The 21,041-nt window shown below is 41.2% G+C and overlaps 1 protein-coding gene across 5 annotated transcripts in view; it reads left to right on the plus strand.

The window, feature by feature from the left end:
- Nucleotides 1–724: 724 nt before the first annotated feature.
- The window catches only part of Indy (I'm not dead yet), a 143,100-nt gene continuing 122,783 nt past the window's right edge, over nt 725–21,041 (plus strand). For 2 of the 5 annotated variants that reach the window (XM_071677554.1, XM_071677515.1), the window contains exon 1: nt 725–887. In XM_071677554.1, the coding sequence (XP_071533655.1) occupies nt 740–887 (148 nt within the window). In that variant the 5' untranslated portion in view covers nt 725–739. Of the gene's footprint in view, nt 888–1,000; nt 1,112–20,437; nt 20,965–21,041 lie in introns of those variants that run through there. The other 3 variants (XM_071677545.1, XM_071677594.1, XM_071677524.1) reach the window with 3 other exon arrangements.

Raw genomic sequence — 21,041 nt, forward strand, 5'->3', positions numbered from 1 at the left:
GTTGGTACTTTCCCTTTTTAGCTGTAAGTGAAAAAATGCTGTACGTTTGCCAGGACAGTGAGGGATACGGCAGGATCAGAAACAAGATTTTGTAGTGGGAAGGAGTTGGGAAGAAATCTATCGTAACATAGCTAAAGATCGTAATAGACATGAGGAAAGAACTGAACGATGTCCGTGGATGCACGTTGGGCTCAGCAACACACCTGTTCGTCTTTAAAGATGTTTTGAAAAATGCTAGAATGTGATGTGTATATGAGTACAAATTTCAACACATACTTTATCATAGACGGTCTGTTTTATCAAAATTAATTGGGAAAAAATATGGTGAATGTATTCTGAAATAGAGAATTACTTATGATACATCATGTATGTATGAAAACTTAATTCCTGCTCAAGGAGTCCTCTTTACTTTTTTGAAGTAGAGGGGGGGGGGGACAACTGACCACGTCCACGGGTCAGTGTGTGTGTGTGTGTGTGTTTGTGTGTTGAATAAACTGTGTTCGGTATGCATGGCTCTCCCACTTTAAAAACGTTTCGCTGCTTCTGAATTCTTGCAAAAAATAATGGAATATACAGTATTGTAAGGTTAGCAGATGCACATATCTTGTAAATCAACAGCGTCAGAAAACGTCAAGAAAGAAAACGAACGAGACATTTAAGAATCTTAAACTACCCAACAGATTGTGTCTAGTTATGGATGGTTCCTGCTTGGCGGTGATTCGTAGTTGGCGTGGCCTGGATGAGCAATGTCGCGCACATTTGTTGGGAGGCATCAGTGGTGAAGGGCAGGCAGGATTCCTGGACACTTTCACCTGATCGTGCAAGAGTTTACCTGAACCCAGTGTTGGTGTTTTGCCTCAAGCAGAGTCACAGATATAAATCAAACGGTAATACACATATTTTTGGAACTTTTAATCTTTTATTAGAAATATGCATATAAAAGCCATACTTTATTTTAGGCCGAGATATTCATCCGGTTCGCTAGTCTTTCAAGGTTTTGGTATTCTGATAATCAGGAAAAGTTGGGACAGGTTGGTTGTATCGGCTGATGGGTGCCGGGTGGCTGGTGGGGTCGGTCGAGCAGTCTCAGCCGGTAGGACTCTCGCCGCTGGTGGGTCGAGTTTTGATGATTATAAAAAAAATGATTGAAATCAGGCGTTGCACTGGTCTATAACTGAAATGACGTTCCAAGAATATTTTTCGTCTAGGAGGACAGTGTGTGAACATTAAAGCTATTATCATCCGTACATGTGAACAATCCTTCTCAGCCGGTATAGAGAAACCAACTCGACCTGCTTTTCGGATCGTTAGTTCAACCATAAAGGGTTTACCCATTTAACAGTAATATGCAACAGGCTATTCACTAATTTGCTGGATCATCTCATTTATTTCCTTTATAAGTTTACTCCCAGACTTTTCTATGATAAAAACGTTACCAAAATGCATTTAATTTGTATTTCGTTTTTGCATCGATAGGACCTGAAGCTTTCGACACTGTGGTTGTGGGACGTTTCAGAATGTTGAAGCTGATGTAGGTTGGTTGTGGAGGTCGAGTTCACTTGGCAGGAAGGTGGTGGAAGTTTGTGGATAAGGAATTGTCTGATGTAGCACGACAGGGAAATCAAGAGGTTGCGGTTTTAAGCCAAGACTGTGATAAACTATACTGGTGATTGGAAGTATTTTTTTCATGCCAGTCGATTATAAATCGTGTTGTAATTTGGTAGACCTTAAAATACGTTGATTTATAAATCATATCGTCTGAATGTTTAAGTAATTCTTGGTAAGAATAGATTCAATCTTGTAATTTTAAGGTATGAGGAAACTTTCTCCCCTAGTGACTGAGATATATTGTTTCAATATTGTGGTAGATATACTTGCAACATGCGTCAAATGTCGTAACAACTGCCCCAAAGAGCTGTTTCATTCCTCTCGCTCCTCGCAAGCTGAGCTGGTTTCATATTATTGGCGGTGTTTTCGATGTTACAAGTTTTAGAAAAGGGGAAACTAAAATATTGGAAAGAGCGATTCACTTTTCTTCGAGAAATTAATCTGGCAATTGGAGAGGCCACGCTGAACCGCAGGGAAAGTAGGATTAAAAGTTAAGGCTATTCAATCTTGCCTTACTGTTAACAGTGGAGCTCTGACTCAGACCCTAGCCTACCTCAGTGTAACAGGTGGACGATCATGTGTAGCACTTTTTTTTTTCACTGAATACTCTGGTACTTGGCTCTTGACAACCCCACATCGCTTGTGTAATGTTTAGTAGTTGCGGAATATGATTTAGAACAGTTTAGTGAACATTATTGGGTAAAGCGGAAAATATAGATTGTGAAAGTAGGTAATACTTGTCAAGTAACAACCTATAAGACTCTCCTAGTTAGTAGCCGAAATGATTTATTTGTAACCACAAGCTATTGTACATTTGATTATAGGGTAGATATTTGGTATTAAACCAGTAGTATTATCTAACTACCAACTTCGCAATAACCTGTTTGTAATGTGCTTGCCGTGATTGAGTGGCCATATTAGCTCTGATTAGTGTGGCCATTGTTGCGTGGCCATAGTTGCCGCGATGGTGTGGCCATAGTTGCCTCAGTGGTGTGGCCATACTTGTGAATGTAGGTTTGTGTACCAATAGAACCAACAGAGGTATTGGTTGGATATTTCCAGGACCAAACATATCCTGGGTTATGGCCTGGTGCATCCCCGTCACCAGCTGGACTCTCGTCTTGATTCGATATAACCAAAACGTCGCATAGCGCCAGTTGTGTTGTGAAAGTTGAGAACATAAACTATTGACATTTCCCGTGACCTTAGTTCGTCACTATATATCGGCGGCCGGAAGTGCTCATTAACAAATTATGAATAAGTTATTTCCTTTGTATGATATGGTGGGTTCAAGCATTATTTATTATACTTTGTCGCTGTCTCCCGCGTTAGCGAGGTAGCGCAAGGAAACACGAAAGAATGGCCCAACCCACCCACATACATATGTACATGCATAAACGCCCACACACGCACATATACATACCTATACATTTCAACGTATACATACTTATACATTTTTTTTCATACCATTCGCCATCTCCCGCGTTAGCGAGGTAGCGTTAAAAACAGAGGACTGAGCCTTTGAGGGAAATCCTCACTTGGCCCCCTTCTCTGTTCCTTTTAGAAAATTAAAAACTAGAGGAGGATTTCCAGCCCCCCGCTCCCTCCTTTCAGTCGCCTTCTACGGCACGCAGGGAATACGTGGGAAGTATTCAAGCAATATGCGTATAAAATGTCGATTAAAGGTATAGATAATTTTTTGAAGTTTGTTAGATGACTTGTAGCCATTTGTTGTTGTAAAGTGATCCTAGTATGCAGATATCGGTGACACTACCTAGACCACGTCATGATACGTATGTGTTACGTGCCGGGATCTATGGCGCGCGTGGATGCACAGCCCTGTACACGTATGTGTTGCGCATGTTGTGGGCGTGTGAGAACGTGATATACGCGCTTGCGCTATTGACGCGGCAGATAATTCTAAATCTAAAATACGATAGCGTTAGCCTCTGTGTACACGCACACGTCCACTAACGTATGTTGTAGTTACTATACGGGAAGGGAGTTTACACATGGAACCCCATCTCTTGAGCCATTTTTTTCTGCTGTTCATATTTACCATTTCATCGTTGAACTTGGTACATTTATCTACTGATTTTGCACCACAAAGGACTTTTCTTAAATGTTTCTAATTTAATGTTATGGTCTCTGGTTGTTCAGTCCCAGCACCTTTAGAATTGTGTGTGTGTGTGCGCGCGCGCGCGCGCGTACGAGTTCGTGCTGCCCCGTCTCTTAACATTGTGCATTTGTCTTAAATCTCGTTCGTATGTGCGCGCGTGGACAAGTCCACCCAGCCTTCCTTTTTGTCCAGGACTGAGCTCAATTTCTCGTAAAGTTCTTGAGGTGTTCGCTACACATGACACCTTTCCTTGAAATAATGCTTAAGTAATTTCCCTTCCACAGACAGTCATCCACTTGATTTCTAATATTTTCCAGAACCTTACACACACCACACTCGTTCGTGGGACCAGTCTGTGTTCAGTGTCTGTTCTCGGTCACCTTTGTTATACGTAGGTATGACCTTTGTCCTTTTTCATTACCTTGGCGCTATGCTTCTCTTCAGTGACATCTTGAACAGTAATTTGTGGTCCATATGCACTCCTCTGAAGCACAAGAAATTTCATCAGGACCGCAAGTCTTGCATGGGTCAAGTCCTTTTAGTATTTCTTGACATTTTTTTTCTAAATATTTCGACGAATTCCAAAACCTCTCCATTCCATGTCACTGGTGCTGGGGCTATAGTGTATAACACTATAAAAACACTTTTGATTTTTTTTCTTCACATATGCTTACATCCTCTTAAGTATTTCCCTGGGAATCCCTTCCCCTGATTAGCTGCTGCTTGACTGACAACTGACGAACTTGACAAGTGTTGGATTTTCCCATGCCTTGTCCACAGTATTCTTTTCAAAGTTCATTTGTTCCTCTTTTCTTAGCCCGTTATTCTCGTTTTGTTCTTTACACGTTGCAGTTGATGCTAGTGCTGTGTGAATCCTTGCCGCCGTACATATCGAAGCGCTCTTGCTTTATGCAAGGGAATACAAAGGAATTCAAACGGCAACAGATTATTGGGACCATTCATGGCTGCTTGTGATTGTGGAGGACATCAGAAACTGATTAGTGTGGTATAAAGTTAGAACGTATAGATAACTCGACGAGAATAACTTTCAATTTGTTAATGACTAAGGAGGCGTTAGTGATGTAAGTTGTAACTGTGAAATATTTGTCACTTCTGAAAGTATCTATAGTTCTGCTTCCAACCGTTCTATCTTGCAACAACTTGAAGAAAAAGTACGTACGAGTTTGAATCTATTACTGGGAGAGGAATCGGACGAATCGAGTCTTGATAGGTCAAGATTACCAAAGACTTTGATGATTTTGAATGCTTGTATTAGATCACCTTTTAGCTTTATCTTCAAGCTAAATATTCGTTTAATTTCTCGTGGGATTTGTTTTTCGCCCGGGTATCATCATGGTAGCTTAACGCTGCGCATTTTTTTTTTTTTTTTGGCTGGGTGACCAAAACTGAACACAATATTCAAGGTGGGGATAAATCAATGAAATGTAGAGTAAGGATGATTTCCCTGGGTTTAGATTCGAAGGCCCGACTTGTGAATCAAAGAGCTATGTTCGCTTTTTACAGTTTCTGATCACTTATACTTTGTTTTAGGTCACCAGAGATTAAGCGTAGTCTTTTTTCTCATTTACCATTTGCAGTTCAACATAATTCATAGCTTTTTTTATGCACATATGTAAACCTTGAATTTGTCATTAGAATTAATCTACCATCTATGATCCCAGTCCATTAGTTTGTAAGTTTGAAGATGAAGACTTTCAAGTTCATTTGTGGACTTGTTTCGCAGCTTTGCATCAGGGAATTATCATGCAATGCAGCCCATTATTGATATATACGCGAAAGAGAGCCGGTCCTAAGACTGATCTTTGTGGCACTCCACTTCTATCACTCTGAGGCTTGACTTTTAAATCGTGACTTTACGACCAATAAGATAAAATCCTATCTACTGTAGTACTTTATGATCAATGCCATGACATTATTTTTGCTAGTAATCTTTGATGCGTAACCTTATCAAACGCTTTTTAAGATCTATGTAGATGACATAAACTGCTTTATTTTCAACAGACTAGCGGTTTCGTCGGAAGCCATACTGAAAGTCGTTAAAGTGGCGGTCATCCAAATTCTATCGCGATTTATAGTTTCCATAAGTTTTCCAACAACAAACGTTAAGCTAATTGGAAGATAACTTCCGGGCAGTGACTTGTTCTCTATCTCTGAATAATGTTATACTGGCAGACTTGCATTCACGTGGAACTTTCCGCGTAACACGAGACTTGCTGAAATGGGCAGTCGAGGGTTTGTCATTTTTCGCCCTTGTCCTCTTATTGTTTATCTTCAAATTCTGTTAGTTGAACATTCTCCTATCTAAACGGTAAATATGGATTTGGAAAATGGGTTGTCTTCGATCGCAAATGATTTCAAGTCATTTGATATTTTTGATATGGCTTCGTTGTCTTGAACGAAGTCACCGTTTTCCGTGATGAATGGCCCAGTTGACTGGGTAATGATTGTCTTGCTACTAACATAACTAAAACTCTAGGATTTCTGTTGCTATTTTCAACAATATACGCTTTATATTGACGTTACTTTGTAAAATAATTTCCACGACGCAAATTTACATAACTATATCATGTTTATTGGTATTTATGAATTTCTTGAGGGCTTCCTTCTCAGGTGACTTTATTTCACCGATCCACCAGCTTGGCTTTAAGAAATAAACCTGCCATCTGTTGGCACGCATTTTTTTTTCACGACTGCTTAAGGGTTTTATTGAAGCTATTCCAAGCTACTTGGTTCCATAACTCCCTATCACCATGAGTGTCCAAATTCCCCCTGTCTCTCTGCAATGAAAATGCCTCATTATCAGTGCTTTTCCATTTATAAGAAGCGTTTTACTTCTCCATATACCAAGATTGTTCCTTCAATAACATTTGTTGGAGTTCTTTGGAATGATACTATGCTCTTCACAAGTTACTATTCCCAATTTGTATTGCCTGAATGGGTCATCCATTATCTCTTGACACATCAAGCTGGTTATTCAGATTTGAATACATGGCTTTGTCTGACATTACTACCTCCAACACTCTGACCTCTCTGCAGTTCTAACAGAACCATCTATCATGCCATTTGTGGCGTCTCCAGTATTTTGGTCTACTGTAATCTTTTGCTTTCTTCGTTCTATTGGAATTTTCACATTTGAATATCTCGCTGAATTTCACCATGGCTTTTAAGATTCTTCGCTTTTCTAAATCCCTCCTGGCTTGACTCCAAGGTACCAGTAACCATAGCTGGTCGATGCTACACTTGTTCATAAGTTCCCATTCTTTCGTGTACCACGAAAATTGCTCTTGGCAAACCCGTAGCCTCCAGCAATCATATGCACAACCTGTAATAGGGAAGATTTACCGTGTAGTTATTAGACATCTGGTACCTTTGAAATTGGGTTGATTCGATTTAATTTTTCAATTTATCCTTGTTCTCTGTTCGAGGGTATATTGCCTGAATTCAAAACAGGACATTATTCGGGGGAAAAATCATGGAAGCCACCAAGGAATATAATGAATAGTGAATCAAATCTGTTATAATGAAATGCCGTGGTAAGAAAATAGGCTACACTGGAATGAACTTGGTCAAAAGGTTTGTCAGTGTTCTATGTCGATGCTGTCTCGCTGGAAGCTGACAATCTGAATCGAGGGTAGATCTCTATCCCACATACAATTAAATAAACACGCACACACAAGCGCACACATATACATGCGCGCGCGCGCTCACTTATCACATCACACTGATATCGAAAGTGGAAGACGAAACATTTAAAGAAGTAAATTTTGAATCAGACCAACGGTGTGACAGAGGAACACAGACCCGATATGACACGGAGATACACAGGAAACTGGGCGAAGCGGTTGAAAGGTTAACATGCACTGGGAGAGATGAGACAATCGAGGAAGTAATACTAACCCGACCGAAACGGCAGACATGTAATGTTCATTGCGAAATGCATCCTCCCCTGGGGTGAAGATAAGTATGCTGAATGTTGTAAATGTACAGAGCCTAAAGATTTCCTTGTCAGCCTCATTTACTGATAATCCAATCTTTGCCAGTAGACAGTTTGTCTGAGACTCCTCTCAGACTAGGTATAAAACTCTGGCAACAGGTTAAGAGAGATGTCTCCCTCCTGGTATTTCTTATATCGATTCCTGCAACCTATTTGCTGTTCGATGGTAATATGGAGACCTTTCACTGTATCCCATGCTAATTAATTCGTATTTACTTCGGTTTCCTCAACCACGTATCAAACCAGGTGTTCGCGCATGCTCGCACGTGTCTGAGCGTATCTCATTCCCTTAAGTGACGTATGTGATAACGTGTGTTCGCTTTCGTCCTACGCAAAAGTATTTCACGCAAGTTTGCTAACGTTTATTAAGCCCTGCGTTTGCAGCGTTGGCATGTTGGTAATGCTGTTGTTTACTCGGGGACAGCGTCTGCGCCGAGTTTCTGCATCAGAATGGGATGTCCCGTGTGTGTGTGTGTGTGTGTGTGTGTGTGTGTGTAAGAATTCTCTGAAATATCGTAATTGTTCATCATTCGTGTAGTTAAATGTCTAATTTGTATGGAACATCACACGACAACGTCTCCACATACCGTGTTAAAGTTGAAATATGTCCACGCTGTGTGTGTGTGCTTGCTTGCTTCAGCGATGCCACTCTAGCAAACCAATTTTCAAGATATTCATCAGTTTCTAAAATATTTTTTCTTTGAATATACTCCTGGTCTGTTGCGCAATTTGTTATAACTATTGATTAACCTAAGAGATTATATTACAGATCTTGCGTTATTAAATACAAAGCCATTGGTTAGTTTCCTATATGATCAGCGTGGTTGTAGTATTTATTATTAGAACACCACGAATGCTTAAGGGAAAGGTATTTCATAAAAAGGATCTGATGTTATTTAGCGACAATAACAAATTCAGTAGATTTTAGACACCAAACTCTCCAAACGGGGAAAGTTGAATGGGTGGGGAACCAAACATATGGCAAAACTGCGTTACAAATGAACACTGACCTAGAGCGAGGAAGGGACTGCTAGTGCCACTAGGCGCCGGGTAGTCTGGGACTGTAATCATGAAATCTATTGAAATGTTGAATATTATGCATTATTTCCCTTGATCGTAAAGTAACTTCAATTTTGGCATCAAAATGAACGCCAGAATACAACTTTTCAAGATTTGCCTCATCTTATTCTCCTCCACTTTCTAACACGCACACATATAGCCGGACTTTATATAAGGTGGGGTTCTGGAAGGAGGCCAGTAAGGGGCTTGATGGCAACGAAGCTTCATAATCATAAATTTGATTATGATTTTGCACATTTTACCAACAAATAAAGAGTGACGTGCGAGCGTCTTGAATGCTATAGACACCACATTGCAACAAATGTAGAGGTATGCCAAGATAAGCTAATTCTGGATTTATAGGTTGAGAAGGATATGTGTTATGAGCTCATAGTGGCGCTCAAAGATATAGTCAGCAGCTACTTCCATTGAGGAATGATATATGAGAGGGAGGTTCAATTTTTTTTCTGAAAAGTGTCGGGAAAAAAGAGGAAATTTACATTCGTTGAATAATTATGAATATTATAAAGATAAATTCGGTGTTTTCTTGGGAATGAAAATCTGTTAAGTACAGTCTTTAGCACTGAACTTTTAAGCGAGTGCTTGTTGCTAACGAGTAAGTCCGTTGTTGTCAGTCGAATATTAAGTAGTTCAATTTTTTTCATATGATCAATATAATTTCGCCTTTAAATGTTACCTTTGAACTTGTTACATAACGAGTGGCGACTCATAATGAGGGACGGATGTGTCCCATTAATTGTAGCAATTAAGCCATGTAGAGACGAGGTTAAGCTGACTCTAACCATCATAGCAAACAGGCCTCCTCGGTTGAGGCGTTCACCCTGACCTACATCTTTCATTGTCACTTTCTCCGTCAACCGTATATCTCTTTACACCACTTAAAACCCAGATCTCCATTATGCGTAATTGCACAACTAAAATGAAGTTGATAAAATTATTAGCAAGTGTGGCTGCTCCCCTAAACCAGGTGAAATATCATGAACCGCATCGCCGAAAGCGGTCTGGGTTGCATCGGGGAAAACTAGTTTTTGTTCGTTGAAGTGCAGGGGCTAGTGACCCCTACATCTTGTGTTTCACACACCTTTACAAACTAATAATTGCTATAAAGTATGACATTTTGAATTTTTCTGAGGCTTTTACATCCATCTTATGAAGAATGAATATGACTTGGGAGGATTGTTCAGATAATCATTCTAGCTGCATGGTAAGTTATATCAAGGTAAAGTTATGAGGTTATCGACTGATCGCGCGAGTACGATTCTGAGGATTTTTACTAAATTTCCACAAGTATATCATGGTTTTCAGCGTGACTGGTACATATTCTAGAGTCTGCAAAAAATACAAATGTTTTCAAGGTTGATCTAATACCAGAGTTATGGTGTCAAGTGTGGGAGAGATGATTGGCTAAGTGAGGGTGTGGGAACTTTTAATTTATACGTGAGTGGGAGTATGAATGAATTTATGAATGGGTGGACAGAGGGGTGGGAGGCAAATTAGCTAATTGAGAATAACTGGCTTGAATTGGTGGACGTCTTCCCGAGTTTGTAACCCGGAGGTTGTGTATGTAGCTATGTGGGTGCATCACTTGTAAGAAGTACGACACGACCACTTTATAATCATTTGAGCTTGATTATATATATATATATATATATATATATATATATATATATATATATATATATATATATATATAATCTGATCAGTTACCGCAGCCTTGGAGCTGAAAGAGGTCCTGGAATAACACCAACCCTTTAAAGTACAAAAGTGTTTTGATCTATCTGCTCAGGTTATCCCATGATTATCAACATGGATCTGACAGGTCAGTTTAATTAATCCTGCTGAGTCAACAGTTGTTACGTTTAGACAATACGAGGCTGTTTTTCCTCTCCAAGCGTGGTGTTCAGCAGTGGACTGGGTATTACCTAAACCATGAACAACCCAAGCTATCATGGCGATGCTTTTGTCCAAATAGCTCCCCAAATAGCACTGGACCAGCAGGTCATCCAGTGCTGAAGTTGTCTGCCCCTCTGTGTTAGTGACATACTGATAGTTGTAGTTTTGTTGGACATTCCAAGAACTAGACTCCATGTCTCTCTTCTCTCGTGAGGATTCGGATGTTGGTGGGATGGTTTCCGTGTAGTTAAAATCCCATATAATTCATTCATCAGAGGGGATGGCTGATCTGGCTGCCCCCTGCATCATCCTGAGTGTACCACCACCGTTTGGCCGGGTTCTTATATTTCTGCAGGACTGTAGTATGTCAGCAACAGTTGGGCCTACGTCTCTGGTCTTAGTTCTTATGTTCGGATGTATGAAGGAACCTGCTTCTAGTAGGGACAGCCGGAACCATAGGGTGATTCCTCACTAGCAGTGCTAGACCACCTCATATATTCTCTTACCTTCCTTGTTGCTGTGGATTGTGGGAAATATAAATTGGTTGTACCTTGTGCACCGATCTCGGGTTCCGACGAAATTTTCTCTAACACTGCGAACACAAGCGATTTGGTGTGTGCAGTGAAACATTTTATTTACATGTTTCTACAGTATGTAGAGAAAGATCAACATTCAGAACCCAATATCTAACTTTAATTACTTATGCCGAGATTTTATTAGGCAAGGCTAGCGCATTGCATTTCTTAGAACGAAATTTGAAGTCGAGTGAGCAGATGTTTTGTGGAATGTGTAGTGTTTGTGAATTGAATGTTTGCAACTCGCCTGTGTGTAAGACAGAAAGATTGCATGAACCAAGAAGAGGAACTTGACAGCCGCAGTATTACTAGCTCACTGTGCCGCTGCCACCCCAAACCCTATCGACATTTAGGCGATTTCCAGCTGGGCAGCCTAGCGTGCCTGCGCGACGCTGCTCTCCACAACCTCAACACTTATCATCAATGTGTCTTTAGGAGGACTGTTGTTTCTCTCTTCCCACACTATTGTTATTCAGGTAGCTCTGGACTTTAGCAACTAGAGATGTCTTGCTGGCAAGTGGACTGGTTTTACTTTACCACTTGTGTGTTCATTTGCAAACTTCGTTGATAGTTATTAGATTTGCTTTTCATCCTTGTTCGAGTGGTACCATGAATGCAAACGGATTAGTATGTCATTTATTTACCTGACTGAGATATACCGTTGGAGATGCTTTTGTTAAAGTAAGTGCCTAGCATCAGTGGTCAATCTTGAAAAAAGGTTCTGTTGTCATATCTTTAACATTTTCAACGAAATTCTGAATTTTTGAAGTTGCACAATACTCCAAGTGTAACGGGTATATAGCTGTTGAATATCTAGAGTTGTATAATACGTGGCAAATGCAATTTCTATCAGTGTACAACACGTGACACCTATGACTTACGTAAGACACTGACGTACCTCGTAACCTCTGGCATTGTTATTGGACCCTCTGCAGACGACCAGTGGTACTCAGTCCCGCATTGTCCTTGGAATGAGGATCAGGAACCCGTCCTCCAGTCGCCTCAGGTTTATCATTACGCTCGTGTACTCGGGGACGCCATGACTTTCACACACGTCCAGGGTATTGGCAGGACTCTAGGCGAAATGTCAGCGTCTGACGCTCACGTTGTTGGTCAGGGGCTCTCGTTAAGCTGCACTACTGACTGTTGTGGCACGTTTCTCCTTCGTACTTGAGGCCATATGCGACTGGAAGGGGAGACAGAGGGCTAGAAATCCTCCCCTCCTGTGAGGCTGTCATTTGTTCTTGACGCTACTTCGCTGACGCGGAAAATGGCGAATATTTGGACTCGCTTGTTTACCAAATGGCGTCCTAGTTACGTCTCTTCGTTGTATATCAACTGACATATCTTTCTTGTATCTCCCCTGATGTGATTATTACACAGAAGTGCACTTGGGAACTTATCGTGTTTCATTTTCCCCGTGGACTCTTAGGAATATGCTTGATCACGCGCAAAATTATGATCCTTTCCAATATGTTTATATTTAGCAAGGCCGTGACAGGTTAGGTGAGGTAAGTTTGAATGGAGAGTAATTGGAGGAACTGAAGTGTTTCAGATATCTGGGAGTGGACATGGCAACAAATGAAAACGTAGAAGCGGAAGTGTCATGAGATGGATAAGGGGGGCGAAGGTTCTGGGAATATTGAAGAATGTGTGGAATAAGAGGTCGTTTTCTGAGAGGGCGAAAATGGGTGTTTGAAGAATAGCAGAACAACTTCATTGATGCTAGGCATGGGTTATAGATAAGGATGAGCGGAGGAGGGTGGATGCTCGAAATCTAATGTTTGAGGACAGTACGTTGCGTGAGGTGGTTTGACAGAGTAAGTAATATGTGTAAGAGATGCGTGATGATAAAGTATAACTGAGAGCTGAGGAGGGTGTGCTGAAATGGTTTAGACATTAGGAGAGAGTGAATGAGGAACAGTTGACTGTTGGAGGGGGGGGGGGGGGCGCAAGGAGACCAAATTTGAGGTGGAAGGATTGAGTGAAAATTATTTCATGATCAGGGCCTGAACATGCAGGCGGTTAATAGGCGTGCACGGGACAATGCACTGGAACGATGTGGTATACAGGGGTCGACGTGCTGTGAATGAATTAAACCTGGGCATGTAAAGCGTCCGGGGGAAACCATAGAAAGGTTTATGAACCCTGGATGTGGATGGGAAACCGTGGTTTCGGTGCATTACACATGACTTCTAGAGAATGGAGGCAAGATGATTTAGCTTCTCTAGAGACTTACACTGTGTCTAATTTTTATAATCATCCCTGGATCACTTTCTGGAAGGGTCCTAGTGTTAACCAGGACCCTTTTTACAAAAACTCCTGCAGCTCCAAGGCTGCGCTACATTATGTAGTAGGGACATAATAGACTCCTTTGACGCCAAATGTTTTAAAGAGTCTGCATTCCTTCAACTGACAGTTGTACAAACTCGCCAGAGGTGATTTTTCATTCGTGGGGTTTAGAAGTCTTTTTTTTTTTTTTAATTTTCCAAAAGAAGGAACAGAGAAGGGGGCCAGGTGAGGATATTCCCTCAAAGGCCCAGTCCTCTGTTCTTAACGCTACCTCGCTAACGCGTCACATGGCGAAGAATGTATGTGAGAAATACTTAGAAAAGCAAATGGATTTGTATGTAGCATTTATAGATCTGGAGAAGGCATATGATAGAGTTGATAGAGATGCTCTGTGGAAGGTATTAAGAATATATGGTGTGGGAGGCAAGTTGTTAGAAGCAGTGAAAAGTTTTTATCGAGGATGTAAGGCATGTGTACGTGTAGGAAGAGAGGAAAGTGACTGGTTCTCAGTGAATGTAGGTTTGCGGCAGGGGTGTGTGATGTCTCCATGGTTGTTTAATTTGTTTATGGATGGGGTTGTTAGGGAGGTGAATGCAAGAGTTTTGGAAAGAGGGGCAAGTATGAAGTCTGTTGTGGATGAGAGAGCTTGGGAAGTGAGTCAGTTGTTCGCTGATGATACAACGCTGGTGGCTGATTCATGTGAGAAACTGCAGAAGCTGGTGACTGAGTTTGGTAAAGTGTGTGAAAGAAGAAAGTTAAGAGTAAATGTGAATAAGAGCAAGGTAATTAGGTACAGTAGGGTTGAGGGTCAAGTCAATTGGGAGGTAAGTTTGAATCTAGAAAAACTGGAGGAAGTAAGTGTTTTAGATATCTGGGAGTGGATCTGGCAGCGGATGGAGCCATGGAAACGGAAGTGGATCATAGGGTGGGGGAGTGGGCGAAAATTCTGGAAGCCTTGAAGAATGTGTGGAAGTCGAGAACATTATCTCGGAAAGCAAAAATGGGTATGTTTGAAGGAATAGTGGTTCCAACAATGTTGTATGGTTGCGAGGCGTGGGCTATGGATAGAGTTGTGCGCAGGAGGATGGATGTGCTGGAAATGAGATGTTTGAGGACAATGTGTGGTGTGAGGTGGTTTGATCAAGTAACGTAAGGGTAAGAGAGATGTGTGGAAATAAAGAGCGTGGTTAAGAGAGCAGAAGAGGGTGTTTTGAAATGGTTTGGGCACATGGAGAGAATGAGGGAGGAAAGATTGACCAAGAGGATATATGTGTCGGAGGTGGAGGGAACGAGAAGTGGGAGACCAAATTGGAGGTGGAAAGATGGAGTGAAAAAGATTTTGTATGATCGGGGCCTGAACATGCAGGAGGGTGAATGGAGGGCAAGGAATAGAGTGAACTGGATCGATGTGGTATACCGGGGTTGACGTGCTGTCAGTGTATTGAATCAGGGCATGCGAAGCGTCTGGGGTAAACCATGGAAAGCTGTGTAGGTATGTATATTTGCGTGTGTGGACGTGTATGTATATACATGTGTATGGGGGTGGGTTGGGCCATTTCTTTCGTCTGTTTCCTTGCGCTACCTTGCAAACGCGGGAGACGGCGACAAAAAAATATATATATATATATATATATATATATATATATATATATATATATATATATGTGTGTGTGTGTGGTCCACAGCCTGAAGGGTTGATTAGTTACATGTTTAAATTATCCAAAAGAAGAAAAATCAGATTCAAATGAATCTGAAATCCAGTATGGATGAATATATGGAAATATTACTTTGTATATGTTTCCGGTCGTAGTTAAAAACGAAGCTTCAGTTGGCAATTTGATATATCCGCTACTTGTGTGACGGTGTTATGGGAGGATCTCGATTAAGAGAACTTGGGGAAATTGTCAAATGAAATCTCACGATTACATTATACAAGTGGTTGAAGGATGGGTAAAGCGTTGCTCAGAATGTGAATTTACGAGTAATGAAAAAGTCGTGGTTTGCTTAAGAAGGTGTTAGGAAAAAAAAAAAGATCTTCTGGAGGTTGTATACAACAAAAAAGGGTATTTGTGGCGTGTTAGCATGGCAGTAGTGGCTAGCTGGCTTTGTTCGCTGGGAGTCACTGTAACCTTCAACTCAACCTTGGTCATACCTTATATAAGAATAGAGGAATTCGAATAGCAACCGACCACTAGCCCCTGACGAGGCTTTCTGCAGTAGCAGAAGCGGTAAAAAAAAAGTCACTTTAGTGTGGAAAACGTAGAAAGATGTGAAGTTTTAGAGAAACAAACTTCGCGTATGAGGCTCAAACGTCAGTCGTGGACATCAAGCGAAATATTTCCTTGAAGAATCCATGGTAATGATTTCAGCTCCCAATTGAGCTAAGACGCCGTTGGTGTGCAAGTGTTTCTAGTTTGTGGTGTTCGGGTCTGGCACCGTGCTTAATAAATTTTGTGGACAACACTAGAAAACATTTACAATCCTGCTTACGACATAGCTATCCAGTTTGTGTAGACATTTACAAATATTCGTTATAATTCTTTTTATTCAATGAGAAAATATGAAATTTCCCTTGGTCAAGGAGTTTATCAATTACAATAACTCCAATTGATAGAATGCTCATAATTTTCAACATTGAGAAACCATTTGAATCTTTTATTTCTTATTCTATATGCGTTGGTTAGAGATACTTACCAGTCTGCCCAATATATAACGTGTTACAGCTTTTGCAAGGTATTTTGTAAACAATCTGCAGAATTTACTTGCGAGTTTTTACGATATTGGTATTATTGCTGACGGCTACATTCACATTAGTCCTCAATTTATTGAAGTCCTATAATTCTTTGCGTATACATAGCACACATGAAATAAGTGGACCTCTGTATAGTAGTAGTTTGCGTTGACTATATATATATATATATATATATATATATATATATATATATATATATATATATATATATAAATAACGCAAAGTAAATGGGCTTTTTTGGTGGTATAGCGTTGCTAACCCTGATGGATTTCCGGGACCCCCGGGGTCTGGTCCACAGAGGGTCGAATCCTGGTCGCGGCAGCTACTTGAGATATCCTAGGTGGTGATCTTCCTCCTCTAGTGGCTGGTAGATGAAATGAGTATCTGGCTTAGATTAGGGGAGGTGAGATGTCGTGCGTTATTTGTGATTTCCCCCAAAACCGTGTTCAGTGCGGTGTAGTGGGGTAAGAATTGAATTATGTTTGAAGGAATGTCACGACTTTTGTAGCTTTCAAGCAAACACAAGTAGTGTTGAAAAGCTTTTAGCCGTGCTTGTACAGAAAGTTAAAGTCCAGAACTGCAACTTTTCTAATAAATGTTTAAACTTATCGTGAAACTTGTATCCTGTACATAACGTTAGCATGTAGCTGAGGCTGACGTTGTCATGTAAATCATTTTCTGTCAGGACATATATTTTAATAGGCAATTTGTGGTAATTGTTCCAACAGAAAATGATTTGTCAGCCTCAGCTACGGTGCTAACGTTACGTACAGGATGCAAGTTTTCACGATATGTTTAAACATTTACTTGATATTTGTGAAGTTCTGTGTTATTCTAATAGCGCGCAAACGTTATGGAAAATTACTTACAGATTAGGAAGAGCGATATGAATGACGCGAGCGCTGGATGGACCAGCCTGGATGGCGTTCTAAAAAACATAAGTATTTTGGGAACCAGTCAATGGCAATGTCCTCTATTCTACCACGAGAGGAAGTCTCGGGGAATCTCTCGTTCCCGCAGGCTGTTCAGTTAGATGTAGCATAAGTGATCAATTTGTGCTTGTGCGAAATGTCAAAGGATCGGAATCACAAATGTCATCATAAATTTGTTTTTATAACCAGACCATGAAAAAGTCCTTCGGAGCTGCTCTATAAAGCGTCGCGTAAAATAAATTTCCGTGCAGAGGTCACGGTGGGTTGTCATAGGAAAGAACAAGGCGAAAATGGTGACCAGATAGACAAAAAAACAAAAAAGAAACACCTGATAGTTAACATTAAGGCAGGTATGCCTGGTGGGTATGGTACGTCATCAGTGTAGTATGGACACGAACAAGTCATTTGCTAGATGTTGGTCTGCGTAAAGCTTCACATGTATATTGTATGTGCGGCGGAACTGTGCAAGGTCACCAGCTGGAAGTAGGCCGGGGCCCAGGAATGCCGCCTTCCTCGTGTCGGCCGAGGCCTAGCTGGATGATACATCACCTGTTGTCTATCGGTCACCCACACAGATTGTATGTGGGGGGGAGAGAGAGACTACGTCACCAGTTGTACATGTACCTATATAGTTAGGTTTTCTACAGTGTTAGCCCTAGGGACGTAGCTAGGGCTCCTGATATATATATATATATATATATATATATATATATATATATATATATATATACTTCGGAATGGCTTTCAGAAATTTAATAAATCGATGGCCAATCAAATTACTTTAGTATCAGAAATAATTTGTCAGCAGCAGAGTCAAATACCCATCAGTTGATTGAATAGGTCGAGAAGGCCGCTAGGGTTAAAAAGAAAATGTGTAATTCCAATATAAGGACGTTTTGCAAGCCGGGGTTCTTGATTAGTCGTGTGTAAACATTATAAATGTAGTACAGGATTATAGCTGGGTTACCAGTTGTATGTCATATATATACTTCGTCGCTGTCTCCCGCTTTAGCGAGGTAGCGCAAGGGAAACAGACAAAATAATGGCCCAACCCACCCTTATACACATGTATATACATACACGTCCACACACGCACATATACATACCTATACATTTCAATTTATACATGTACATACATAGACATGTACATGTGTACACATGTACATATTCATACTTGCCTGACAACCCCTTCCCCGCATGCGCGAGGTAGCGCTAGGAAAAGACAACAAAGGCCACATTCATTCACACAGTATCTAGCTGTCATGTATAATGCACCGAAACCACAGCTCCCTTTCCACATTCAGGCCTCACAGAACTTTCCATGGTTTACCCCAGATGCTTCACATGCCCTGGTTCAATCCATTGACAACACGTCGACCCCGGTATACCACATCGTTCCAATTCACTCAATACATTGCACTCCTTTCACCCTCCTGCATGTTCAGGCCCCGATCGCTCAAAATCTTTTTCACTCCATCTTTCCACCTCTGATTTGGTCTCCCGCTTCTCCTCGTTCCCTCCACCTCTGATACATATATCCTCTGACAATCTTTCCTCGTTCATTCTCTCCATGTGACCAAACCATTTGAAAACACCCTCTTCTGTTCTCTCAACCACATACTTGTTACCACACATCTCTCACCCTTTCATTACGTGATCAAACCACCTCACACCACATAGTGTCCTCAAACATCTCACTTCAATCCAACACATCCAATTTCCTCCGCACAACTCTATTCATAGCTCACGCCACGCAACCATATAACATTGTTGGAACCACTATTCCTTCAAACACCAATTTTTGCTTTCCGAGATAATGTTCTCGCCTTCCTCCCCCCCCCCCCCCCCCAAACACACACACACACGCACACAAGGAGGGGAGGGTTTCTGGCCCCCGCTCCCGTCCCCTTTAGTCGCCTTCTACAAGTGAGGATTGCGTGGGAAGTATTCTTTCTCCCCTATCCCCAGGGATAAAATAAACTATATATATATATATATATATATATATATATATATATATATATATATATATATCCCTGGGGATAGGGGAGAAAGAATACTTCCCACGTATTCCCTGCTTGTCGCAGAAGGCGACTAAAAGGGAAGGGAGCGGGGGCTCGAAATCCTCCCCCCTTTTTTTTTTTTTTTCCAAAAGGAGCAGAGAACGGGGCCAGGTGAGGATATTCCCTCAAAGGTCCAGCCTCTGTTCTTAGCGCTACCTCGCCAACGCGGGAAATGGCGAATAATATGCAAGAAAAGGAAATATATATATATATATATATATATATATATATATATATATATATATATATATATATATATATATATATACTTATAATGTATGTGTGTGTGTAGGTCAGTGGTAGAACGCTGGTCTGGGCCTACCAAGGTCACCTGCTTTATGCAGGCCGGGACCTGGCAAGGTAAGCAGTCATTTATCATGGCGCTGCGCAGGTCAAATTCTCTGTAGGTTAAGGTTGACAGGTTGATTGGAGCTATGCAGGTGTTGTGGACTACGGCATCCCTGACAACGTGACACTCGGCCAACACTGTCTACGCATGTTAGGATTCCTTTAGGGATCAGGTCACCCCCTTCAGCCTAAAGATTTTAGAATAACCCAGCAGTAACTGCTAGACCTGAATTAATGGTATCCACTGTAAACTCAACCTAAAGTTTATGAAACTTAATCTAAGGCAATCCAAGCCTATCTCTATCCGACTTGAGATAACTAACGTCAGTTTACTTAACCCATCTTACTGACCTAAACTAACTTGGCCAGATATTATTACAGTTCTCAATGTGAAATGTAATATGAGCTGCGTTAGGAGTGAGGCTGATAGCCTGCTGAGGCATAACTAGCACCTTTGTCTTTATCATTGTAGATTACTAATCAAGCACAATTTTTTTTGTCTCGTTGAAGGTTGCTAACTGGCACTTGTAGAGGAAGATAGCTGCATGGAATTACTGTTATGAGCGTAATCTGTTATGACAGTTGAAGAGGCGATGATACATTATATAGAGATTATCCTAAAAAATGATAGCCTTATCGGAGGCTGTGCTTGAGACGAGATTGTGGGGCACGAGACTGACTGGCTTGTGAAGGTAACACTCCCAGTGATAAGTCTGCCTCCCTGCTGGTACAGGTGATACGGGGGAAATGTACGCGACATTTGAGGCTGCTACCCACTAGGTGTGTGTCGTGGCACCAAGACTGTCTTGGTATACAGGTGTCTGAAATCCTTGAATGAAATCATCTTGATTGTGAATGCAGTGTACGATGACGTGTGGATATCAATAATGTAAATGCAGTCCATATGTGGATGTGAACGTGAATGCATTGTATGTGTATCATAACTTGGTTCAAACATGCGTACCCCTGCGCGTGGCCTCCGGAATTTCTAGAAACATTTGTCTGGAGACCCACGTAATCTGGGTGAATGTGACGACCTTACACTTCAGTCCCACGAAGGCCCTGCGCGCAGCGAGAACTCCTTGACCTTTTTAGAGGTTGTAGTGTGCATGACTACGGCCAGACGCATGTAACGCGCCACAAAAAGTCTCGTCTACCCTGCAGGACGCTCCTCAGACACGCAGGAAATGTAATTCAACCGACGTGTTGAGTACAGCGGAAAGTAAATGTCAACAGACGTTGTTTGTGATGGTAGAGATGATCAGAAACGGAAGACAAATAGAAAAGGTAATGTTCCCGCAGAGGCTAACTTCAGTAATAGTCACTTTTCTCGTGTGGAAATGTATGTAAGATAATCTCCCATG

Source organism: Panulirus ornatus, chromosome 2, assembly GCF_036320965.1.
Source record: "Panulirus ornatus isolate Po-2019 chromosome 2, ASM3632096v1, whole genome shotgun sequence".
NCBI classification, from domain to species: Eukaryota; Metazoa; Arthropoda; class Malacostraca; order Decapoda; family Palinuridae; genus Panulirus; species Panulirus ornatus.